Below are 27,250 nucleotides of genomic sequence, written 5' to 3'. Positions count from 1 at the left end.
AATGATGTCTGTGACACATTTTAAAAAATACTGATCATATATTGGAGGCCCAAGAAATTCAACATGTTCTACTATCACATCTTTTTCTCAGGAGTGTATTCAAAGACCTTAAAGAATTAAAAAAGAGCCTGCCAAGTGACCATGGTGATGTTGGTTGAAGGATTTTCATATATTTTCAAAATTGTGATGCCTTTAAATATTTGCAAATATTAAAGGCATTTTAAAAAATAATTAGTAAATCCACTTTTATGTGATGTTCTGGTTATATATACAAATCAATCATGTGTTGATTTGGGAAAGTCTCTTCCTTATCAGAGCCTCAGCTGTCTCCTCCACAAAACAGGAAAATTGGCCTAGGCTATTTCTGAGGGCCTTTCCATCTCTAAAATTCAGACTTAATAGAGCACTTACTAGATGCCATACACTGTGCTAAGCTTTTACTATGCACCATCTAATTAATTATCACAGCAATCCTATGAGATATAATTCCCATCTTACAATGCTGAAATGAAGTTTCAGATTGGCTAAGAAACTAGCTAGAAATGGACTGAGCCAGGATTCAAACTGGGGCATGTCTTGATTCCTGAGATCTATAGACATACAGTTTCTTTATAACTAAAAGCATAAGGGAAATAATAGACAGTGTGGAGATAAGCTCTTGGCTGATAGGCCAAAGAAGAGGACTCCAGTATAAAGATATACTACTACCAGCTGAGTGACTTTAGCTGAGTCTTTTAAACTCTGTAAGCCTAGTTTTCCTCATCTATAAAGAAGTCAACAACTTGGGTTAACTAGGTCATCTTTAAGGTTCACATTCCATAAATTGACAGCCTAGGTTCTTCCAACGATTTGACTAACATTTATTGAGCTGTCACACTCTGTGCTGGATACAGTATTAGGCACTGGAATACAGTGGCCAATAAGACAGACAAGGATACTGCCTTCATGCAGTTTATGTTCTTGAGATATACAGACTACACACAAGTAAGCAGAAAAATAATCCAGTTCATATCAGCCGATGGTAAGTACTATGTATAAAATACATGAAATTAACATGAGTGCTAGAAAGGTAGCCTAAAACTCCAGAAGCCCCCAATCTAATTAGTGAATTACAGCCATAGAAAACAAAACAAAACAAAACAAAAAGGAGTAAAAGTAGTATGAGTCCATTTTGTCGATGTAAAAAATGTGATACCACATAGAATAACCAATCATTTGGAGTAATATAAATCTGATATCAGATCCATCACTAGGTGACCTAAATGACTTTAAATATGCCACTTCATCTCTCTCTAAACTTCAATTCTCACACTGTAAATGAAGCTAAAAATACCTGTTCCTCCTACCTCACAGGTTAACAAAAGAATTGAATGGAAAAGATTTGGCCAACTGTGAAAACTGCACTGAAGTTAAATTGACTTAATTACACAGACATAAGACACAGCTGGACATGCAGGGGCTCAGTAGCCAAGCCTATACTTTCGCCCTGACATAACTTTCTGACAAGTCACATAATTTTTTAGCTTAATGTTAATAACTTTGTAAGTTTAGTTTTCAACCTTTTAGATGATACCCTATATCTTCTGAGCTAACCAGTGCAAATGTTTCATTTTTTTCTAGTCTTGAAGAGACTGGAGAAATACAGACCTATAAGCTTGTTCAGAACAGATCCTCCAGAGACTTTCCTCCACCCAAACCTCCATTTAACCTCAAATAGGCGGCTTGGTCTCAATGAATATTTTAAAAATCAGTTAGCACTAAAAGGAAATAATACACATGTACAGAATCACTGGGAAGGTCTTGTTCTTTGCAGATATTTGAATGTGAATGTTTTTTGCATTAAACAAAGATCTAATTAACTCCAAATTAATTGGGCATTGGGACTTGTCAACATGAACCAGAATGCTGATTCTAGGTTGCTCTGACCAGCAGGTCAGGTGTTCCACCCAAGATGTAAAGAAGTGAACCACAGTTAACGTTAACAGGAAAAAGATGAACATTTACATTTGGAGGCCAAAGAGCAGAGGACACAAGTAGAAGTCTGCTCTCCTGTTGTTTCTGCCTTCAATTTAGAGAGTCCCAGCTTTTGTCTACCCCCTCGCCACTAAGAAGTTTTGGCAGAAATTCCTCAATCTGACACGAATGGGATGGTTTCCACCTGCACATTCAGTACCTTAAATCATAAGAGGTCCACTTAGAAGAGTGAGCCTACTTTATCCAAATCAGAAATCCTATGTGCTTTGGGATTCAATTTGCACCAAGGATCACATATGACATATGACCACCAATAGGAAAGTGCTGAAATAGATGGAGAGAATATTCCTCTCAAAAAATAATTCCCTTGTTATGTATATTTGAGTAATTTTAAAGTCTCTCTTATGATAAGGTTCTTTTCCAATTATGTTATTTTAAACTAAGTGCTGTTTGGGGCATGAACAATCATAAGCAAGGGCGGTTTGGGGATACATATAAAGGTCACCTAAAGAAGTCAAAACAAAAAAGAGAAATAGAAAATTAGCATAAATTTAGTAATCTTTCTAGCACATTGGCCTTTCAGCATGACCAATGTTCCTGAAAACAAGCCCTTTAAATATCAGTTTTTAAAATGTATCTGAAAGTGATTATCTTTGGAGATTTAAATGATTTAAATATAGCAAACAGTTACTGATGGCTTAGGATAAAATTTCCAGCAAAAGCATCATGCATAGATTTAAAAAGAGCTGTGTCTCAAACAACGGAGAGTAGAATACAACGGGATTTAAAATGGCTCTGATTTTGACAAAAACACTGATGTCAAAGATGGCTGTAAACCTCAAAGTGGAAAAAATCATATTTGTAAAAGTTGTAAATAATGGGTGTGATTTTAAATATGCATGTGTAACTACATTAATATGTGAGATATTATAAGATATATAATCTTATAAGATATTATAAGTAGACATTTGATGATTCATTAGTATCTACAAATATGTACACAGTTTACTTGTTCCTAAAACTGAAAAACTTTTGTTGGGAAGATGGGGGAATGCTTTATGCTCAAGATCATCTTCTACTCTGGCATATATGATGTTAAAACTTCTATGGAAGGAAAGATGTGGCTATCCAACAATGGGGGAATGATGCAGCCACAAAATGGACTATTATATACCTGATAAAGTGCACTTAGGAAGAATTGGAATTAGCAGAGGAAACGTTTATTTTACCATTAAATTCAAAGTAGAAAAAAAATAAAAAAATAAATTCAAAGTAGGATGCAAAATTATATAACCACGTGATTCATTCTGATAAAAATTCATAAAAGTAACACAAAGGAAAATATTGGAAGACTAAAAAAAATAAATAATGGTTGTTTCTGAGGAATGGGAATAATGGATCTCTTCATACTTTCTGTGTTTTTAAAATTTTCTGTATGGGGTCACATGGGTGGCTCAGCCTTTGTCTCAGGGTGTGATCCCCACCCAGGGATCAAGTCCCATATCAGGGAGCCTAATTCTCCCTCTGCCTGTGTCTCTGCCTCTCTCTCTGTGTCTCTCATGACTAAATAAACAAAATCTTAATTAATAAATAAATAAATAAATAAATAAAAATTTTCTTTATTAGCGTACATTATATTCATAATGATACAACTTGTTTATTTTTTTTTTTTTTTTTTTTTTTCGAGCAACTTGTTTAAAATATGGAAAGCATCCTTACTCTCTCTCCCTCTCTCTAAAAAAAAAGAGGGGTGGGTACCTGGGTGGCTTAGGCAGTTGAACCTTCGACTCTTGATTTTGGCTTAGGTTGTGATCTCAGAGTCGTGAGATCGAACCCCACATTGGGCTCTGGGCTCAACAGGGAGTCTGCTTGGGATTCTCTCTCTTCCTCTGCTTTTCCTCTCCCATCTCTCTCTCTCTCTCTCTCTCAAAAAGAAAAAAAAAAAAAACACAAAGAAACCCCAAAAACCAGTACATATATATACAAATACATACGTATTATATATATAATGTGTATGTTATACATACATATTATATATTATATATATATTATATATATATAGAGAGAGAGAGAGAGAGAGAAGGCTTCATTTCCTGTCAGACCTCACATATCCTAAAAATACCCACACTCTCCCATCACTACCAGTCGAATTTGGGGGAATCACATATTTCCAAAAATGAACGAGCTAAAGTAGTACCACAGGAGGTTTCCCACTTTGCTGGTTCTGGTTTCCCTCAATCAGGATCCAAATTCTGGCTCCTCCTTTTATTAGCTACATTCCCTGGGGAAGTCACTTAATCTCGCTAAATTTTCTTATAAAATGGGCTAATAATAGAGCAGACTTCACATAGATTCTCGGTGGGGAAGTAGGGAGAATGCTTTACATTTCAGTAACACAGAGAGAAAGAAGATTGAAAGAGATACCACTGTAAAAAAAAAAAAAAAGTGTGGAGAAGGAGGAGATGATAAGATAAAACTGAAGAAAGGTGGTCAGAAGCCCTCTGGGGTGGAAAACCCAGTAGGGAGAAGAGAGAAAAGAGTAGTTCAAAACTGTAGCAAGGAATGTTGCTATCCTAGGGAGGGGGATGCAGGGAGGGGCCTAAATTTCCTACCTGATTGTTATAATTTTGGATTTTTTTCAGTTTCAGAAATGTTAAGCCTCTTACACGAGTTCCCATATTTAGCATGGAAAGTATGGTACTGCTTCATATGGCAAGGGGGGAAGTTTATGGAACTCACTGGTCCCCGGGGGTGGTTCATTCATTCAGCTTCACACTAACTGAATGTGCTTGTGGGAGCCGGAACCAGCCTCTGAGATATGAGGGCCTCTGAGATATGAGGCCCTCAGAGCTATGTCCACTTCCTCATTTGGGGTTGGTTGATGGATCCCAACCAATGTGTACAACCAAAGAATGTGGGTAGGAGACTACTGACCCTGGGCTGGAGGTTTTCAGGAAACAAAAGAGACCACCAGAACCCAAATCCCCAGGTATCTATACTACAACAAGATAAGGGTTTATCTCATTATAAGACTCTACCAAGATGTGGAATGATTATTAAAACCTAAAAATTGTTTTAAATTCATAATACCTATTGATTCCTATATACTGTTAAGCGAAAAAACAAATTACACAATATGACATAAGGTCTCACCTTATTTTGGTAATGAGGCAGATATATGCATAGGAAGAAAGACATATGCCATTAAAAATATCAACAGCTAACACTTATCGAGTGTTTAATGTTTTAAAAACTGGTAGAAATGTGAGCAATTTTCAAATTATTTTAATAATTTTCCAATTAGTACTTTGAAATTATCTGAAATCAGTATGTACTATATTGCAATAAAGAAAAACAAGTTTTAATGCTCTAGTGGGCGCCACATCACTTAGTTAACAATGAACAGAATGACTAGCATCCACAGCACTGCAAACACGGACAAATAAAAAGAAAATAACCCTCCACCAAACATTTGAAGTAAGTCTTAGGAAAGGAGGAAAAGAAAAAAAAATTTAGTTTAGTTACCCACTCCACCCCCCAGGATGTTAGAGAAAGTTTCAACATACACGGTTAAAACTGAAGGGTTAATTTATCAGGATGCTGGATAAAAACAAAAACAAAAGCCTTGAAAACCTCCAAAGAGTTTATTGGCTTTGAAAACCAAATCATGTTATATCATACTAAATAGATTAGAGGTTCAAGACTTTATAGTGTTGCATTATGTTGGCAAGAATACATATAAAGCTCAGTTCCTACCTTTATTGTTAATAGCTTTCTAATCCCTGACCAGAAATTTATAGTTTCAAAATGGCAACACATCTTAAAGATTAAAGCCATGTGACAAATAGTTCATGTCCCTTAATAACCAAATCACATGCCTTAGATTGGGGAAGCTTATCTGCCTTTTCCTTCTATATGGTTTCATTGGTAGGAAATACTTTATATCCCTATTACATGAATGATGAATGGGACCGTTGGTTATGGTCTGTTATTTGCCTGGCTGTAGTCAATATGTTTTCTTTGGACAGGGATTTCTGTGATTTATCTCTCTCCCGGCCTTATCACTTATTAACTCTGGGTAGACAGGAAAGAGCCAAGGTTGTATATAAGGCCTAGTGGCCATTTAGACCTCTAATGTCAGTGAAAATATCCCTTTTAATGATCCTGTTACACTAGCTACTCAAGTCCTGATTACACTCCACTCCAAATAGGAAATAAAGGTCATATTTCTTGGAAAGTATGTACATAAAATATGCAAAATAATATGCTTCCTTCAGACCAGCTTTATTCTTTGCAGAAACGGCTTTCATTTTATAGATGTCACAGAAGTACAATGGGTACTTTTAGTGATTCTTGTTGCTGTTGTCCCTGTTATGGTACCAAGAGTGTTTAACTTTACAAACGCCAGAGGGTCTGGGATAACCAATCACATCAACATACATCAGATCAGGAGCAGTCACATTTTGTGAAAAAAAAAAAACTCCCTTCAGCAGAGAAGAGGCGTGGGACTTGCCCCTTGGATTGCAAAAGTAAAAAGAATAAATATTCTCTCTGCCTTGAATTCTTTTCTTTGTGTGTAAATGGCTCATTTGGAGTAATATTCAAGACATGTGGACAGGAGCAGCCTGTTAATTTTTCTTTCTTCTTGAATCTTTTCCAATTAGGACACTGCTAAGGCAGAACTGCTAGTCAAGTGTTCATTACACAGCCCTCTCTCAGCTGAATCCTAAGTGAAAACAATCTGATACCCGAGAAAACACACTCGTGCCTTCCTTTCTCTGATTCTTCCTGAGTTTGCGTAGGCCTCTTTCTAACAATTAACATCTGTGTAGAAGGTTACTGTTTGCAGAACATTTTCATGACCATTCTTTCTTTCACGGATACTCACAAGACCCTGGGGATGGATGTCCAGAGGAGGAATGGCCCCTCCATCCATTAGGCTGAAGAAGCCAAAGGCCGGGTAGCCTTAAGCCCTCTCTCCCTCTCATCCTTGTCTCCAACCCATCTCTGGGTCCTGTCTATTTCCTCCTCAATAACTCAAATTCTCTCATTTAATTCCATCTCCACTCATTACCACTCAAATGAAAGTCACTACATCTCTCTCCCAGACTACTGCAATGACCTCCTAACTGGTCTTCTAATATCCATTCTGGCTTTCTATATGACAACCAGTCAGAGATTTTTGCTTTTGTTTTTTTCCAAAATGCAAATCTAGTCATGTCTATTGTCATTTCTGATACTTCAAGGACTGTCCATTGTTCATAAGATGACAACTAAGCTTCCCACCCCTCTGCCCCTGGCTTATAAGACTTTGCATAGGCTTGCCCCTGCCTACTTCTCCAGCCTTCCTTATGCCATTCTCCTCTCTCTTAATTTTACAGTCTCACTAAAATTTTTCCAGACTTCCAGGAAGTCACATTAGCTCCCATTCAATGCCTACTTGCACATCATCTATGCTGGAACAAGCAAGTCTCTTTCCCCAACCTCACCCTTCTCCCACTCTCCACCCATTGCCAGGTTAACTCTTAATCATCCTTCAAACCTCAGCTCATCTTTTCCTGAGGAAAAAGATCCTAACTGACCAGTTGGGATACCTGTTTTCTCTGCTTATTAGAACTCGGCTCCTATCTTTTTTGGACACTCATCGAATTTGAAATAGTAAACATTTACATTCCCTCTTAGACCATAAGAACAATGAGAACAGGGACCATGTCTTGTTTTGCTCAATGCTGTTTTAGAATATTGCCCAAATTGGTTTAGAACATTGCCTAGAATAGAACAGGCAATCCATAAATAGGTATTAGCTGAAAAAATGAACAAAGGAAGCACTAAAATATAATAATTAGAACCCAGATCTTTTTATTTCTACTCTTAACAACTAGAAAGAAACAATTTCTTTGATTATGATGAAAGCTGACACATATATATACAAACCAAAATCTTTTGTAATGACCAATTCTTTGGATTTTCAAAAGAAACACTCTTATTATCTGCTTCTCTTTTTTTGAATTTACTTTTAGGGAGCACTCGCACTGTACCAGGCACTATCAGCACAGCATTTTCTTTCTTTTTTATATATATTTTATTTATTTATTCATGAGAGAGGCAGAGACACAGGCAGAGGGAGAAGCAGGCTCCATGCAGGGAGCCCGATGTGGGACTTGATCCCGGGACTCCAGGATCACACCCTGGACCGAAGGCAGGCACTAAACCGCTGAGCCACCCAGGGATCCCCAGCACTACATCTTCTATATTGATCCATTTACTTCTTAGATATAGATACTATTAAAATATTCCCATTTTACAATGGACAGTGAAGAATATTTATGGTACAGATCCAACCCATATTTTTTTAATAGAAACCCCCTACTGTGTTCTGCATGTAAAACTTCCAAGTGAAAGGGGATAGATTCTTAATTAACGGCTCTTATTTACATTCCATGTCATCCAGAGCACAAAAATCAATGAGGACCCATTGATCCTGGGCTATATGTCAATCAATTATTAGAGAACATCTATTGAAAGTAAGATACTAAGTCAAGTTGCTTCCACACAGTGTATAAAATAATACAAGATCGGGGAAGGGTAGATGTAGACTTTTTGTGATTGGGTAACTAAGAACAAAACAAGAGATCTAAAAGCATAAGGAAGTGAATGGTAAATGAATGGCCTAAGCATATGCAACAGAAGAGGTTCAAGGATATAAACTCTTCTAGCCCATCAAGATAAGCCATAGGAAACATCAAAGTTGCCTAGTGCAACTGGCTCATTTCACATTGAAGAAACTAGAATGTGGACCATGGAAGCAATGTGTCTCACATCTCACAGCCAGTTAGCAGCAGAGCTAGGGCTACCAGGCCTTCTTGTTCTCAGATCAGGGCTCTGCCCACTATACTAAAGTGGCTAGAAAGCACTTCAGGGGGGAATAGAGCTTCAGCTTGATTTTATAGGAGAATTACCATGTCCAGAATTGCTAAATATGAAGTGAGCTTGCGATCTAATGAGGAGACAGGTTTTTGGTTTTTGTTGTTGTTGTTGTTGTTTAAAGATTTTATTATTCATGAGAGACACAGAGAGAAAGAGGCAGAGACATAGGTAGAGGGAGAAGCAGGCTCCATGTAGGGAGCCTGATGTGGGACTTGATCCCAGAACTTCACGCCCTGAGCCAAAGGCAGATGCTCAATGGCTGAGCCATCCAGGCATCCAGAGGAGACTGGTTTGAGTGTAGTTGATTCAACAGGGAGCTGTAAACTTGGCCAAGTATAGGGTTTGGGCCACATCTCACAAAGAGTAGGCAAAAAGGGAAGCTTTCTTTGCAGAGTAATGCTATGACAGTGGCTTTTCAGAAGCCTAACCTGACAATTAATTACTATAAGAAGAGGCTAAGAAACAGGAGATTCATTAGGTACATACTCCTCACTTTCCCTTATAACTGACAACTCTGTTTATCTCTAGGGTGGCAGTCTTCATTTGTGGAGGAGGTTTTCAAGAACTACAAACAGAGCCTTCTGGCCTTGAAACCTGGAATTGAAGCAATTATAACCTAAACACCCTTGAAGAGGTTGGTGACGGACTATATCCATGTAACTATGGTCTCCAGAGGAAGGTCTGAAATTTGAATGGAAACAAGAAGACCAGTGTGTGTTTTTCTTGAAAAATAAGCACCAGAGAACTTTATAAATCAGGGCTTCATTATTAAAATATTTATTGTTTGAGGCTATTCTTGAGAAAGTATTTGTTATATCAAAATTGTTATATTAGTATTTATAAATCTCTTTTTCTTGCTACCTTATTCATATTTTGCTCTTTTTATTTGTGGTTGATTGATGTTACTTGTTTCTCTTATTTATGGGTGTCTACAATTCTGTTACTAAAAATCCTAAAGGACTTTTCTTTTTTTCTTTTCTTTTTTCTAAAGACATTTCTTAGACCTCTAGGAAATGATGGTGAAGATAAACAATACATGTAAAATATTTACAGCATGGTAGGGACTCAGCAACAGATGAATGAATTAATGAATAATAATAATGGTTATCATTTATAATGGAAACTACAAGTATCTGGCTTCATGAAAGGTGCTTTACATGTATTTTCTCTATTGAAAAACCAACCCAGACAAGGGATTATTCCTTAGTAAAGAACACGCAATTGTGGTTCAGAGCCATCACATGATGTCCCCAAAATAACCTCAGTAGTAAGTGGTAGAGCTGAGCGTTCAATCTACACCCATTGCCTCTTAAACCCAAGTCCTTAATCACTATGACATATTGTCTCCTGGGGAGTAAGAGAGGAAAGAACAGGAGAGGGAAAGAAAAGGGGGGAGAGGAAGAAAAAGGGAAGGAGGAGAAAGCAAAAGGAACAGAGAGAAAAAAAAGAAAACCTGAAAGACATGGTACATGTCATCAAGTTCCACAGAGCATATTCAGCCCAAGCAGCCCCTCTTACATGCAAAGTTGTTTTGGATATGAGGCACATACAGGAAGTATTTCCAGGAAGAATTTTCATCTCAAAGTTAATTCTGAGACTAACACACAGAAATGTGACTTAGTTCTTTCACAATGACAGGAAATTTGGTGAAAAATCCTTAGAACGGTGGAACCTCATGACAGAATGATCTGAGAAGTGAGTGGCCTAACCAAAATCTGAGCTGTGTCATGATCATTCACTGGGGCTTTCAACAGCTTTACAGTGAGCAGGGAGTTGTTAGCTCTCCGTGCACACCTGAGCTGGTCACACACAGTCCTGGTGGCTCATTCTACCAGGCACAGTATCCCCAAAGATAGCAGCTTTTCCAGCAGAGAAAGAACTACGATGATGTAAAACCGCATTTGGATTTGGCCACTTCTTATCAGGAAAACCAACTATGGAACTTTGAAGAAGCTTCGAAAGGCTCCTTAGAGTCCTTTATCAGCTCCCAAGGTTACTGAAAACTTAGCAGAGGAGATTACAATTTTAAAAGGACTAAGATGCTTAAAGATGTAACAACAGCAGGAAAACAAGCTGGGGGAAGAACAAAGGTATTGGGGAGACCTTTTTCCATGGCAGTGGAGGTTTATGGTGGATTTACTTCCTATGGGACTGCCGGAGCAGACATCAGGAAGGGGTTTCAAAACAGTCCTGTCGTTAGAAAGGAGTTTTGTGTCCTGCTAGCAGGAAACATTATTTAAAATTTAAAGTCTGATTTGCCCCGAATTTACCTAATAAATAAGAATAACTGGACACAATAAATAAGATCTGAGAAGTACTATTTGTTCTGATCAAGCCAGCATTCATTTTGCTCCCTCACTGATTGGGCGAACACAGAGACCAGCACATCTGGCAGCTAAGAATTCTTCCTGTGTCCCTGATCTGAAGACTCAATGATGGAGCGCAACGTTCCCACTCCTTACAAGTGGAGCCAGCTTGCAGGCAATCTGTGTTTAGTCAAATTCTTTCCTCCCTCCCCAAAAAGTCTGCCTTTATTTGCATAGATTAGGCCATGCTGTTCCTGTCTCAGTTGTGTGTGTGTGTGTGTGTGTGTGTGTGTGTGTGTGTGTTTAACAATTAGGGATTTTTAGAGACTTCCACATATACACACCCAAAATCTCCCAAACACTCAGAAAACCCAACAGTGCTTAAATTAGGGTTGTGAGTTTTCAGTCCTCGGATATTTCCTCCTTTTCTTTTTTTTTTTAAATGGGAAAAATTCCAAGTGACATTCCACTAAGAAAAAAGAGGTTGGCTCAGCCCATCCAGAAAATCAGGCTTCACATCTTGAAATGCTATGGAAGTTAAAGAAAATGAAGTGGGAGCTTCTGTGGACAGACGGAAAAAGATGCCTGCATGTTTACAATGACCTGAGTGGTTGTTTGGATATAAAGAACAGAAAGGTTTTATGACCCTTCTCTGCCTTGGTTGGTAAGTGGCGACAAGCATAGAGGTAAACCAAGTAAATCATGGGGCCAGGAGCACCAGCCATGAACAAGTGACCTTAGGGAGGGGCATTTAATGCTAATCAAGGGGCCATGTGTCTTTCACCAACAGAGATTCCCCTTTGTTAGAAATGATGTAACGTCACCACGAGCTAAAGAGCCAACTCTTATCAGTAGAGAAGTTTTTGTGCTAATTTCTTCAAAATGTCATTTTTCCAACACAGAGAGAAGTTAAACTCTCTCCTAGAACACTTAAAAGATCATGTCTTCTTGTCTACTTCCCACAGCTTGAGGCAAGATCAGCAGAAGCATTTGTTCATACTTTAAATTTCCCGGACACTTACACATGTGCATGAACACCAAGGATTTCTCTCTGTTATCACTAACTACTCTGCTAGACTTGCCAATCTGCCGCTTTTATCTTTGATCCTAATTCCTGTATGATACAGGTTTTCCAAGATGTGATTTCTTGAATTGATGGCAATTTTTTTTTAGTGGTTAAAAAAAAATTCCCAAATTATAATGGGTCCCTTGCTATTTTCTTTTTAAGAACTTAAGTCATTTAGTGGGGATGATTTTTTTTTTTTAACTTTTATGGCCAGGTGGCTCAAGGGGATATTTTGTTGAACACTGATTAAAAATAATTTCTTCTAAATGAGACCTGACCACAAAATGGAACCATTAATGGGCAGGGATGTTGTCACCAAAGCGGAATCATGCCTGATTGCCTCTTGTACCTCCCACCACACAAGCATTTTCTTCTTCTTCTTTTTCTTCTCCTTTTTCTTGTTCTTAATAGCAGAGTAAATAAGCAGCCAGCAAGGCCTAAATGTTTTTGGCCAAAAACAGAGTCCAAACTCCTCAGAGAAAACATTTGGCCTCTGTGGTTTTGTAATATGTTCCAGAACACCGAGTTCAGTGAGGAACATTGTGAAAAGCTCCCATCCATCGGAATGATGGTGGGGAATGTTACAGTATCAGAAGTTTCAATTGGTCCTTTTCCTGCAGGCCCATAATGAGGCTTGTAAAAAAAAAAAAAAATAGTGCTATGTGGAAGTTCTCATGGGAAAAATGAATGGCAAGAAATCCTAGCTTTAAAAGAAACAGCTAATCTGCTAGTTTGATTGTTCTTCAAAACTTACGCTGAACCAATGAGCCTAATTAAAAACACTTGGCCTACTTCTATAAAGCATCATAGCTTTCTCTATGCTTCGTTTGTATACACCACAAAACTCCAGATAGACTATTATTTTTTCAAGTGCTCACTAACAAAGTGCTGACTTTGTTGGGATGGCTGAGCTAATTTCTTGAACTCAGTGTGAAACCTTAGCTAAACAAAATTGTGGTAATTTTCCTTAATTTGTAAAAGTGATTGGAGTGCAAACAAAATTTTCCTCTTGGGTCAATCCTATAATTTTCAATTAACTAAAACTAATCGTCAGGCAGGCACCAAACCTGCATTTTGTTTAAAGGGCTGGGAGGCATTTCTGAGGGTCAGGATGCATTAATTGTTTTTATAATTTTGAGAGAGAAAGAGAAAGAGAGAGAGAGGCAGGGAGAGAGAAATTGAGACTAACAAGCATGGTTGGTTTTGTTCCTAGTATTAAAATACAAAAGGAAAGGTGCTTTGAGGTAAAATGTCACAGCAAAGTAAAATTTGTCCATTTAATTGTATGGTTATAATTAGGACGTATTAACAGAGTTATGTCTTCACTGCTCCAAAGCTTCTTTGTGTGAAAGCAACTTATGCTCTATACTTAGTCAAGCCTTGTGGTCCTCTGTTGAATGAAGAGGGAAGTGTGGGACGAGTTCCTGGAGACAGTTACCTAGGATGACAGGTAGTAAGCAGAGGGTATAGAATGTCACTATGCCCGGTGTGGTCCATGGACCAAGATCATCAACCTCACCTGGGAGCTTGTTAGAAATGCAGAGTCTCAGATCCCACCCAGAGCTACTGAATCAGAATCTTAATTATAAAAAGATCTGTGGTGTCTGGCTAGCACATTACAATCTGGGGATCTCCAAAATACACACAGGACACTTAGGAAATGCATACTTGCATTTCTACAGGGAACCTGCCTGGTTCTCTCCATCTGTTGCGTGGTCAATTTATCTTCACTCTGCAACCCTGGTTTCTTACTGCAAGGCAGATCTGCGTGCCCAGGCTGTTTTGGGAGGGCCAAATGCAGCTTACAGGAGAAGAAAGTACCAACCCACAATGAAATAGGAGACAACCAATTATGACCAGAAGAAAGTTGTACTCTTCATTAAAGCACATCCTTACTCCACAGAGCAAATAAACCCCAATGCAGATGGCTTAATATTCAGAGACACTCAGGATTCTCTAGCACTTCTTCCTCCTTTCTTTCTTTCTCATGCCGCTTCTTTAGGTATCCAAACAATTATTTCTACTGATCTTTACAGTCATCATGGACACCCGGATGAATTCTTAAATAATGATGATGATAATAACAGCAAGTATTTTGGTCAATGGTGAAATGGACAAAGAAAGAGTGTCTTAGAAACTAGATTTGAAAATAAAATGCACACATACACATACAAGATAAACTAAAACACTCACAAGGCCAAGGAGAAAACTCTGTGTCCACCATCTGCAGTGGTTCTTACCTGTGTAAATGAATCTTCCCGGTGTCCCTTTGCAGAACTGTTTTGATTTGTAGGACAATGTGACTTCTACAACACCAGGAATGTGCCGAGGAGGGGTCTGCACACGGATGGCATGCGGAGTAATCAGCTGGGGAAGACATTGGGGAGAAAACTGTCACTGCAATATGTAGAAGACTCATTTCAGAGCCTTCCCATCAGCTCTCAATAAACATAGCTTTAAAACACATAATTGACCTGTCAGTGTTTACATACTATCTTGATGGAACCTGTATCAAAGACACTGGCAACAATATTTACACTGCACTCTGAGCACAGCCACAACTTTATCTGAGTTTCCCTACACAGCAGGCACTCTGCTTCCTGGTTTGAAAAGTGAACCTGGCCTAATGGAATGATTCATCTACTACAGGATATCCTTTGGAAAAATCTCTGTTTGAGGCAGACACCCAAATCAGAGCTGAGCTCTTACCATGCCTCTCCAGAAGTTGGTGGGCCTGGTGTTTGAACTGAGCCCTTAAACATGTGGAAAACACAGAAGTAGGAAATCAGTGGGCCAAGGCATTCTGATTAGCTGCAGAGCACACGTATGAAATACCCCTAAAGACCATTTGGTGCATTAACTACCAGAGGCACAATCAAAGAGCTGTAAAGGGGAAACCAAAGAATCTGCCTCCCTGGAACAGCTCCCTGGCAGAACTAAGAACTGTCCATAAAAGGGAAATGGAAGGTTGGGGAGGGGGCTGCAGAATGATCATTGGTCCGTTATGCGATGCCACATGCACAATGAGGAAGTTCATTTCTGAATCCTGTTGGCAATCCGATTACACTGAGAAGCAGGATTTATTTTTTATTAGTCTTATCTTTGTTTATATAACTGAAATGTTATTAATGGTCGTAAAACGGGCATTATCTGGTTCTTTGAAAAATTCAGCCCTGGTATTTGACTGCTTGACCTCCGACGGTGCTGGATTCCACATGATCTCTCTTCTCTGGTATCTGATGTTGCCCACTTCTTGACTCCTATCAGATTCACTTAATTCGATATTTGTGGCACTGAGTCAGTATACAATGGATTATCACTTGAGTTTGTACTGACTTGTGTTTATACCATTCTCACAAAGATAACTTAGAAAAAGCTTTTTTTTTTCTTTTTTTAATGTGCAAATCACATTAATTCAATTCAAATGTTTTGCCTGAAAAATCACAGGTGATACCATGAGAATCAAGGTGTCCGCCCTTGGGGCCTACCTGGGTAAACTATCCTAACACCAAGTCCCAGAGAAAAGAATCTGAGAAAGCTGCTACTGTGAAAGTCCACAAGTAATTTCTGTCAAATGCTCTTTTTTGAAACATAAAGAAGAGGCCATCTACATAAAAATCATTTTAACTTAGTAATTAGAAATGCCTGTCCCTTTGTGTAGAATGTGTGGAACTCTGGCTTATTTGCTGGGGACCCACAAAAGATATTTCTGTAAAATCATGCTTATATGGAACCCCTGGCTGAAATTTTAATGGGAAAATCACACCAAAAAAGTATTTACTTAAAATTTTGTCCTTTTCATATTTAATTTCTTCCAAAATCATTGTATTTTTTTTGTAAAATAAGCAAAGTATATATATACTTTAATTTAGCCTTGATGAATCAAGATTGTCATTTGGAATACTCCTTATTATATCTTATTATATCTTGCTGTAATATAGAAAAGCCTACTCAGTGACTACTGAGGTATGAGGGACTGTTTTCTCCTGCACTAAATGGCCTTGGGTAACTTTGATTTTTAAATTATTTCTATTTTGTTCAGTTTCTTGCCTTTTTTCTCCCAGCATCCTTTCCACCTTCTATTCTGTGCTTCTAATCTGTAAGCATCAAAATCAGGAAATCAAGTTTACTATTATATAGAGAACAAAAAAAGGAAAGAGGCTCTGAAGGGCAGTAAAAGATGATTTTCCAAAATCAAGTGCATGCTTAATCTCAACTGGTCAGAATGTTTTTGCAATGTTGGGAATTAATGCTTGGTGAGTACCTAGGAAGTATCTACTACATTGCTGAGGAATTTACATACAGACACTATTTTGGTCAAATCAATAACCAAATTATTGTTATTATCATCCCTTTTTTCCTCAGATGTGAAAACACGATCCTAAAATGGCTAAGCTTCTTGCACAAGGATAATCCCTGTTGGCGCAAGTTAGAGCGAGACTCAACACTGATGCGGTTCAAGAAATGACTGGGACAAACGATTCCTACTTAATCATAGAGAAGAACTTGTTCATATGGAAACTTTTTAAAGTAAGTAATAAACTCAAATTTTTCAGATCCCAAGACAGGGTGCGTGTTTTTTTCTAACCCCATTCTATATCCGTTTTCATTTGCCGCCTGATCCTTGGCTGTATTTTTGATGATGGAAGTCACCATATTGTTAGATTTCAAATATGCTTCTATTTTTAAGAGTTACTTGGGATGTAGAGTTACATTAATTCACAATAATACTTAGGAGAACTTCCAGCCAGTGAGAATCTACTTACCTTCCCTCCCTTTCAGAGGAAATAAATTTTAAAAGATGGAAAGATATTAGTAAATAGATGAATAGAAACACCTTTTTACATTATAAGGACTTATGACCTATGAGCTGCTGCACTGAGTAACAGAATTCATGGGCTTTCTGAATTGATTATAGGACTGCAGTGAAACTATTGCTTAAGAGTGGGGTATTGGTAGAAAGCAGTAGGCTCAGGAAATTGAAACAAATTTTCTTTTACGATTTCACTTTCAATTTTAATCAATCACCCTAACTAAAGCAGAGATTCCTTCTGGAAATAACTATCCCTCACAAATGAGGTAGAATATGAATTATCATTAAAGAATGAATTTGAATTTGTTGATGTTTTCCTTGCTGTGGATGTTAGTCTGCAAACAACCTTTGGCATTGACATATGATATTGATGCCTTACAGAGGAAAAACATTTTTTCTAATTTATATCAATTTGAAAGCATTGGGTTATTTACTAATCATTGGCTATATTGCTGGGAGGAACTCTTATAATCATTTAAAACTAACCTTCTCATTTTAACTTCTGAAGACACAAAATTCTAGAAAAATCTTCTGGCTTCAAAAATTGACCCAACGTCTTAAAGGAGGAACAGGGTCTAGATCTGGAAGTCTAGAACCCAAGACAACCACCACCACACCACCACCATCCCAAGATGGATAATTTCCCACATTGTTCTAATCTGGTTGAACTACGGCAGCTACTCCAAGCAACAGAAGGGGAAGCGCTCTGGTAAATCTAAAATTTCCAAACTCTCATTATTGGAATATCACTTTCTCAGTTTTGACAAAACTGTATACCACCTATTTAATTATGTACTTAATATTTTTTAAATAAATTACTTTTTTGTTTAAAATAGCTTATTTTTAAAGGAAACTTGATAACATTCTCCGAACTAGAAAACTGGTATCCCTGAAAAAAGGAGAAGGTAGTAGAGATGGTAATTTTAAAGTTAATATGATGTTGTTAAATTCTAACTAAGTAATGCTCACAACCTGAAGGAGTTTATTGAAAGGGGACACTAGTTAGTATTAGATGCTACAGACTTATTTGCCCCAACTGACACTTTCTCCCTTAACATAAACCTGAAGGATTAAGACAAACAAAAAAAATAACTTTCTCACTGTATGATTAAGTTCTGCTCGATGTCTGGTGTCAAATCCAAAGTTCTCTACTGTAACACCAGAGCCACATGCTCCATATTTTGGGAAATGCTGTTCTAAGTGATTAAAGAACAGATTCACTCTTGACTTAACTTCCTTAAACACAAACCAAACGAGTTGAGCTAAAAATAAATATTCTTATGAAACTCGGTAGAATCCGACACTACTTTCTCCTTTGTTGGGAGTCTCTACTTTCCTCACTTTTGTGACACTAATTATAAGACCTAAGACTTGCATGTCTGATGGGTTACTAAAGCACTTTCACATTCACTCTCTTTTAAAACCCATCCTTGCAGGATATGTATTCCAGATGAGAAAAGCTGAAGGTCCAGCAGGTTTGACTAACACTGTTTTAAAACACTAGGAAGAAAACCAGTATCTTCTGCTTCTAAATAAGTGTTTTTCTAGAGTTCTTCTCTTATTCACTGGTTTCTATTCACCAGCTTTTCCCTTCTACCAATTTATTAACTGTTGACATTTTACAAATTTTGTTCGGCATTTTCTTCTTACTTGCATAACATTTCTTGAGTTTACTCACTGGCTCATTGAGTTAGACAGATTTCCAAATCTACACCTGTAGCTTTGATCTCTTTGGCCAAGCACCAAACTTTTATTAGCAACAGAGTAACAGACTCTCCTTGAACATGTCTAATTGCTGCCTGGATCCCAACATGACCCAAGCTAGATTTATCGTCTTACTACTTATAAACGTATTTTTTGCTCCCATGTTCCCACCCTCAGTTAAGGGAATGCTACTCCTTTGGATCATCTTTATTTTTTCTCCCTTCAGTTTTTCTTTTAGTCATTTTGATTTTTCCTCCACTGACCTCCACTTGCTTTACCACTTTCTTCTCACCATTTCCTTCTTTGAGAATTACAATGGTACAATTGCCTTTGAAATGGTCTTTCTCTACTTCTACTTTTTCTGCCAGAATTATCTTCTTCAAATATGTCTTCTCATCATGTTGTTGACTTACTCAAACCCTCAAGTGCCCCCTTTACACACAGTATATAATCCAAACTCCTTGGCATAATATTCAGGGCTCTCCAGGGCCTGAGAGCCAATCTCCCTTTCTAGTTCAACTTCCCACCTTGCCTTTTTCCATTTTGGAGTGTAGGGCATGTAGATCCATGAAAACGCCACAGCCTTGCCTAACATCTTTGCTTTGTTCATTTCATTCCTTGCCTAAACTTTCCCCTACTGATATTCTACTTGTTCTTGGAGACCATATACTCTCTCTTCCAATAAGTTATACTTGATCTGCTTGATCTTAAAAGTCAGAGTTATCGGCACCTTTGTAAGAATGTATATAATTATGACATTTACTCTATAACACTTAACATTCTATTTTGCTATGTGCCACGAAGATTTTCCTACATATTTTTCTCTCATTAGATAGTTCCTGAGATCAGTGACAGTCTAACTCATATTTGTATCCTCTAAAGTATTTAACTTTATGTGCTACATATAGGATATTCCCAAAATATTTCTGAAATAAATACATAAATTAGGACAGAACTCCACAAGAGATTTGACTCCATTAGGCATAGTAATACCCATCCATAAGAGTTCACTGTTGACAATATTTAACTCTCATTGCCTAAATTTCTCTTAAAATGAATATCCAACTAGCTCAACACTCAGGTCCCTGCATGAGACCTCTAGTCAGATTTCATCTAAGGGATAAAATAGAAGAGGATGTCTAAGGGTCTGTGACTCCTGTGAAAGGAATAAGAAGAAATAAAGGAAAGAAAAAAGGGTTATGAAAGTAACACTAAGAAAGTAGCCCACAAAAGAACAATGCTAAATGTTAACTATTTATTTCTGGACTGATGACATGATATGTGATTCATTTTCTCCCTCTTTCTCCTTATGTGGGTATGTATATATTTGTGTGTTGATCTGTGTGTGTGTGTGTGCTTAACAGGAAATAATCACGTAAATAATTCTGAAATAAATAAATTTGTACATTTGTAGGTATTACCTTTATTATGAGAAAAATTTTACTAAAGATCAAATGTAGAATAATATAGTTTTGTGCAATGTGTATTGCGTTTAATTATGCAAGAATTAGATATATATTTGCATGGAAAAAAAGACTAAAAGGAAAATCATCAAAGTGCCAAGAATCATTACCACTAAATTGTAAAGCCATGGGTAGTTTTATTTTCCTCTGCATAGCCTTCTGAATTCTCTCACTTCTCAACAATTAAGAGTGCATTCATATTATAATCAGAAGAAATAATTTTTAAGGGTGGCATTCTGATAAAAAGATATACATGGTCTCCACAAGGCCCCAGAAGAGGCTGCCAGCACCCCAAGGACTTGGGGAAGCAGGGCTCACACTCCCTCCAAGCTTCTGGTGTGAGCATTTTCTCTCCTCCAGAGTCAGAGCACAGGAGCAAAAGAGTCTTATGCTTGCCAGCCATGGTGAGGCATGCTCATGGCGAGAGATGGAGCATAGAAGCTGAGGAGGTGGCAGGGGCCTATCCTCCACAGAAGTACAAGAAACAGGGAAGAGGAGCTCCTCTGTGGATAAAGGGAGGATTGTGAAGGGCACAGAGAGGTAGATGCCCTCTAGAGAGGTAGTTTGCAAATTCTGGAAACCCAGAAGAAGGGTGTGAGAGAGGATAATTTTCTAAATAGTTTTTTTTTTATTTTATTTATTTATTCATGAGAGACACACAGAAAGAGGCAGAGACATAGGCAGAGGGAGAAGCAGGCTTCCTGTGGGGATCCCAATGTAGGACTCAATCCCAGGACCCCAGGATCACAACCTGAGCCAAAGGCAGACACTCAACCACTGAGCCACCCAGGTGCCCCTCTCTAAATAGTTTTTATAAAAGCCTCTCGTAGGATCAAAAGTAGGACCCGCATGGGAGGTAAAAGAGAGTAGCTAAGTATTTAAAAATGTTAATGGAAACACGATGCAGAATTCTGGGTAAAAAGGGCCAGTCTTTAGAATCACTTTCTTCTCTGGGAGCCAGTAGCACTCTAGCTCATACTAAATGGAGGACGGTTGTCCTCAACAGTGGTTTCTGCCACAGTGGCCTTTTCCCACATCTAACTATGTGCCAAGTGCTGCACAAGACTCCTTCAGCAATTTCCGTCCTGCAGCATTAGGGGCAGGGGTGGGCTGGCTCACAGATGTGGAAGATGAGTTTTAGGCAAGTTAAGAAATATGATGAAGAAGTGGCAAGTCTGCCTGACTGATAGCCACCATTGTACAATAAAAGTTGTTCCTCCCAACCACTGCTCATGGTTTTTCCATAATTGCTGTTATGTGTAACCTATCTCCACTCTTGACAGGATAGGACAGGTCTGCAGCTCTCCTACATCCTCCAAGATTCTGGAAGTACAGTTGGTACTCAAAATAGTCTTTTTCATTGTTGAGAAGCTATGAGAATTATTCCTCAGCAAAACAAAGAAGCAATTCCAAGATAAGCCTTTATGTGTATTTTCTAACCAATGGGACTATATGAAATAAATGCAACTTCAAGTTCCAAGCCACAAAGCCAAAAAAATAACTGAGATTACTAGAAAGCACACTAGTGATTTTTTCCTTACTAGCTTTAGGATTTAATATTTTAGAGCTTTAATCACTTTCAAAACACACATACACAGTTCAAACAAGCAAAGACTTCAAGAGAAGGGGTTAAAAGGAAAGAAAAGCTTCTTCTCTGGAGAAATAATTAACACTCAAGACTAGAAAAAGCCTAAAGTGGACTCTTGTCCAGTGGTGCAGTGGTCTTTAGGTGTCACTCACTCAAGGGTCTGGGTTCTTTTTTTTTTTTTTTAAGATTTTATTTATTAGAGAGAGAGAGAGCACAAGCAGGGGGAGCAGCGGAGGGAGAGGGAGAAGCAGTCTATCCACTGAGCAGTGAGCCAGATACCGGGCTCAATCCCAGGACCTTGGGATCATGACCTGAGCCAAAGGCAGACACTTAACCTACTGAGCCACCCAGGCACCCCCCAAGGGTCAGCGTTCTTTGTTTTTTAAAGATTTTATTTATTTATTCATGAGAGTCAAACAGAGAGAGGTAGAGACATAGGCAGAGGGAAAAGCAGGCTCTCTGCAGGAAGCCTGAGGTGGGACTCAATCCCTGGACCTAGGATCACGACCTGAGCCAAAGGCAGATGCTTAACTGCTGAGCCCCCCAGGCATCCCAAGGGTTAGGGTTCTAACATGCACTGGCCCAACCACCCATTGTCATACTCTGTGCCTCAGTTTACTCATCACTGCACTGGCCTATCTGCTCTGTGGGAGCGCTTGTAATAATGTTAAATATGCTTTGTGTTTGGATAGAGCTTCTCTAGGGACCCTAAAGCACTTTCCAGATTAATTTTTTTAATTTATGTATTAATAATTCTCACAGCATTCTCCCTCCTCCTCAATTAGGATAATAATATCCATCTCTTTTGAGAGAGGCAGGGGGTGCTGAGTGATGGACATGAAGCAGACATTTAAATAAGAAAACTGTAACATAAAAGCATAATTAAAGCTTCAAAACCAAATTGACTAAGGATTTTTAAAGAGACACTACAGTAGTATTGACCAAACCAGCAAACATATTTTTCCTCCAGTCTGGAACATTCATCTTTCTATAGTTAAATATGGTGTTTAAAATATATTATTTTCAGGAGTTCCTAAAGGAAGTTGAAATATGAAAAGTGTATATTCCAGGCAGCTATACTGGCTGAACCTCCATATTATTTCTCTATTTCCCTGAAGTGGATACAACATAAATCAGGGGATGCTATCTCCTTCCTGAGTCCCTCAGTGTATTCTGGTTGTTCCCTAATCAGAGTTCTCTGGGTTTCGTAACACAGATTTTTTCATTCCCCAGAATTGCCTGTCTCAAAGGCAGTATATGATTTCTCAGAGAACGTGAGAGAAAGCCAGTAGAGGCACTTACTGTTTCACAAACATTCTGGTTTCCTTTTGTCCTTTCAAGAAAATAACTTTAAACCAATGTTTAACAAAATATGTTGGGTCACATGAATTCACAAAGAGAAACTTTATGTATGAATGTCAGAGGAGACCTGAAACTAAAGTCTTGGAGTTGAGTTAAATGAGGAATTTAAAACCTAAGCTTTTGAATGGTCAGCAGTCTTCCTGTACACTGCCTGAAACTCCCCTCATACAGAGCTATAGATGGAGACAGAGTAGAGAGATGCAGGTATATTTTCCTATTTATTGTCTGCAACCCCAACCAGAATAAAAGGCCCATGACTAGGTGAACATTGTCTTTCTTGTTTTCACTACTATGTTTCTAGTTTTAACAGTGCGTGGGAACCAGTAGGCACTCAATAAATACTTGCTGAACACTGAAGGAATAAATACCATAATGCTATTAACCACCACTAATAATTTTGGATAAAGAGTCAATAAAGTCACTTGTGAATCTACAAAAAAGAAATAATCAATGCCATTCCACTCAAAAAACTTTTAACTAAAAAAAAAATCTGTTTACTTTTACTCCTTCCCAAAAAAACTTTAAGCTTCCTGGTATCCTCATTAAGCATTCACGAAAATATACTACCTAATTCTTCTGACCAAGAAACTAACCAGGTCCCTAAATCAATGCAGTTAATTGTACAAAACAAAACAGCAACAAAGATCATATTTCAAAATAACAGATTTGGGAGGAAAAAAGTGAAAATAAATACATTATACCTTTGGCTTTGCACGTTGATTTATTTATTTATTTTTCAGTAATTTATTTTTTAAATAAACTAGCTCTTTCCCAGGATATAAATCTTGTGCCAACTGGGCCCCATTAAAGACTGGATCCCATCCTGACCATCTGGGAGCTGGAAAAGCATTGGTGAGTTCCTGAGGTCCAGAGTATTCCAGAAGGAGAGGACTGGACACCAGGAACGCCAGCGTCTGTGGTTTGAAACTGCACAATGAGCTCTTTCTCAAAGTTTGTTTTCCTAAATTCAGTTAAGAAGGGACATCATTCCCTACTCGGGTCTGGCTTAGAGTACTGAGTTGCTGCATGTTTGTTTGAAAATTAAAATATAAAAGAAAAAGCAAAGCCAGATACATTTATGGAAGAGACTAAGTGTTTGCTATCAAAGCTGGCTGTTTGCAGGGGAGAATCTTTGCCTATGGAATTAGGAAGGAAAAATAGAAAAGCCAAAGACTGATAGATGGGATAGCAGGGAATGAACTCACTTTTCAACAAAATACTTTTAAGATCTTTCTGAGTTCCAAGAAAAGGATATTAAAACTATAAGGTACTAAACAGAGATTCATTTGAACCTTTTTTTTTTCACCTGAGTTGACATTTGCATATTGTAAACACGGATACTCGCACATAGATTCGGTAATTCCTCATTTAACATGTCCCTTCAGGAAGTGAGCTCCACAGAAAACTAGAGCCAAACCCCTTTTAATAACGTGCTACGACAGCTGCTTTCACTGGAAGTCTTTTGAGGATGCATTACCCCCATCTTGCTGTTTTAGAGAGAATACATTGAATATAATTGCCATCTCTGTCTTGATGACTCAGGGCCACTGTCATTACGAACAGTCATTAATATGCCACACAGTAATATAGTTTTGCGTCTGCTTTTTAGGTTTTCCATTTCTGCCCTTGACATTAAGCTGTCATTTCTGCTGTCACTGAGCCTGCTTCTAACAACCTGCCTCTGGTTGCTCCTTCTGATCTGCTATGATCTGGAGAAACAGATAAGATAGTTTGTTAAAAATTACTGTTCTGGTTACCCCAAAGTCTGTTATTTTCTTTTTTCTTTTTTTTTTTTTTTTGAGAGAGAGAGAGAGAGTTGAGGTTATAGAACAGTCTCTCTGAATAGGTGAGGTTTTACTACATTCTTATTAGATTGCTAAAAGATGGCTCTGGAGTCACACAGATTTTGGGTTAAGTCCAAGGTTTGCAAATGACCGGCTGTGGAACCTTTGGAAAGTCACTCAACCTCTCTGGCATTCAGTCCCATTACCTGAGAAGAAGGTAGGACAGCGGGAGGAGGCTAGCTATTTAATTAACCTAAGGATTCATTGACATATGCCTATAATAAGTTTAGGAGAAGGTCTCATTGGTATTAATCATTTAGAAAGTGCTAGTTTTATTATTACTTAATCTTCACCATAATCAACAGATTCACACTAATTTATATGTGCATCCTTATCACACAATAAATATATCTAAATATAAACTATCTAATCACATATGCATTAACAAAAACTAAACTGCAATCTAGCTATCTGGTACTGACACTTTGAAGCATCATTGAATACAACAGCTGCTAATAAGGACCATTGGAAGGAAGGAAGGAAGGAAGGAAGGAAGGAAGGAAGGAAGGAAGGAGGAAGGAGAGAAGGAGGGAGGGGCAGTGTCATTCAACATTGTTTTGAATAAATTGATATAAATTAATACCCCTGACATGTAAGGATCTGTGCCAAATAAACACTGGAAGACCAAGCTGAATTTAGCATGGATCCTGCTTGGGACAGAACATCCCCTTAAATCACAAAAGACACAAAGTTAGAAGAAACATAATATGGTACAGATAAGACCATGTAAATTTAGGATGAAGGGAAATACTCAGTATCTGAACTATAAGGGAAGATTTCACAGACAAAAGTGGCGTTTTACTGGATCTTAAAGGGCAGTCAAATATGGGCACAGAGAGAAGAGAAAAACATTGTGGAAGAAGGAATGGCATAAGAGAGGTAAGAGTACAGAGGCAAAACATCACTATGAGTATAAGGAGCTAACAACTCAGTATGAGTAAAGTACAAGTTAAGATGAATCCCAAACTAAGGAGTTGTGGTTTGAGGAAGGAGGAAGCCAATAAGGTTGGATAAGGAGGAAGGCTTTAGTTCAGACCATTAGGGAGCCATTCCAGCAGTCTACTTTGAGCACAGATATAAAATGAACACAACACTATATAGATATCCGCTTTCTTCATCAAAGTCACATGACTGCAGCCAGGTGAGAATTTTGTCTTTGATTCATATTAAAATTAGCAATGCATCACACTTGTCTGGTTTCCATTTCCAAGTGATGGGCACACACGTGTACCTCCTGAAAGCACCATAAAAAAACTAACTGAGAATGTCATCTTAAAGTTGTTTTTAACCATCCATAATTAACAACATAGAGGAGAGATTTCAAGTGCCTTAGTCATTAAAAACAAAAATATAGACTAAAGCTTTTTTAGGAATAAGGTGAGCACGGTTGTAACTATTCACCACATTAAAGAGGCCATTAGAGTATTTTTAATCTGTTTTTTTTTATTTTAAATATACTGGCTCATTTAAATGATTCCCCATAAAATAACTTGGGCTTGAAAGATGTTCTTCAAAGTCACATTCAAAGTTGAATGCAACCAGTTTGGATTGCTCCTTTTATTCCTTACAAATAAAGTTTATAATTTTACATTAAGCATCTTCCCCTTAATAGGTGATCAGTAAGTACAGGTTGCATACAGACTTGGCAACTTACATGTTTGGGAAAAGTAGGAATGCATGAATTATTTTAAATCCACGCATTTCATCAAATTTTTTTTCTTAAAGATTTTATTTATTTATTCATGAATGACAGAGAGAGAGAGAGGGAGAGAGAGAGAGGCAGAGACACAGGCAGAAGCAGGCTCCATGCAGGGAGCCTGATGTGGGACTTGATCCCAGGACCCCAGGATCACGCCTTGGGCTGAAGGCAGGTGCTAAACTGCTGAGCCATCCAGGGATTCCCCATTTCATCAACTTTAAATTAAACTTCTACATGTAAGCCTCAATATATGTTAAATACAGGACAGAACCATTTATATGCCGTCTTTACATTATGAAATTTTAAAAGACATTTGTGATAATGTCTCTCTCTGTCTTTCTTAATTTTATTTTTTAATTGAATGGAATTGTATTGCATATAAGCGTGGTACAAATAACAGCCATTAGAATGCCAGTATCATCATGTATAAAATTTGGGAGGATTTGATAAATATAAGGAAGTTTATTAAAGGACTAAAGAAATACCATGAGAACACTGGTACAA

General features: G+C 37.9%; 1 protein-coding gene across 8 annotated transcripts in view; it reads right to left on the bottom strand.

Moving 5' to 3' along the window:
- The window catches only part of EBF1 (EBF transcription factor 1), a 386,065-nt gene that overhangs the window by 62,460 nt on the left and 296,355 nt on the right, over positions 1-27,250 (bottom strand). For all 8 annotated transcript variants that reach the window (XM_025434483.3, XM_025434487.3, XM_025434484.3 and 5 more), the window contains exon 10: positions 14,514-14,640. In XM_025434483.3, coding sequence (XP_025290268.3) covers positions 14,514-14,640 — 127 coding nt within the window. The remainder of the gene's footprint in view (positions 1-14,513; positions 14,641-27,250) is intronic.

This window comes from Canis lupus, chromosome 4 (assembly GCF_003254725.2).
Source record: "Canis lupus dingo isolate Sandy chromosome 4, ASM325472v2, whole genome shotgun sequence".
Lineage (NCBI taxonomy): Eukaryota > Metazoa > Chordata > Mammalia > Carnivora > Canidae > Canis > Canis lupus.
This window is presented reverse-complemented; position numbering and strand designations above follow the sequence as displayed.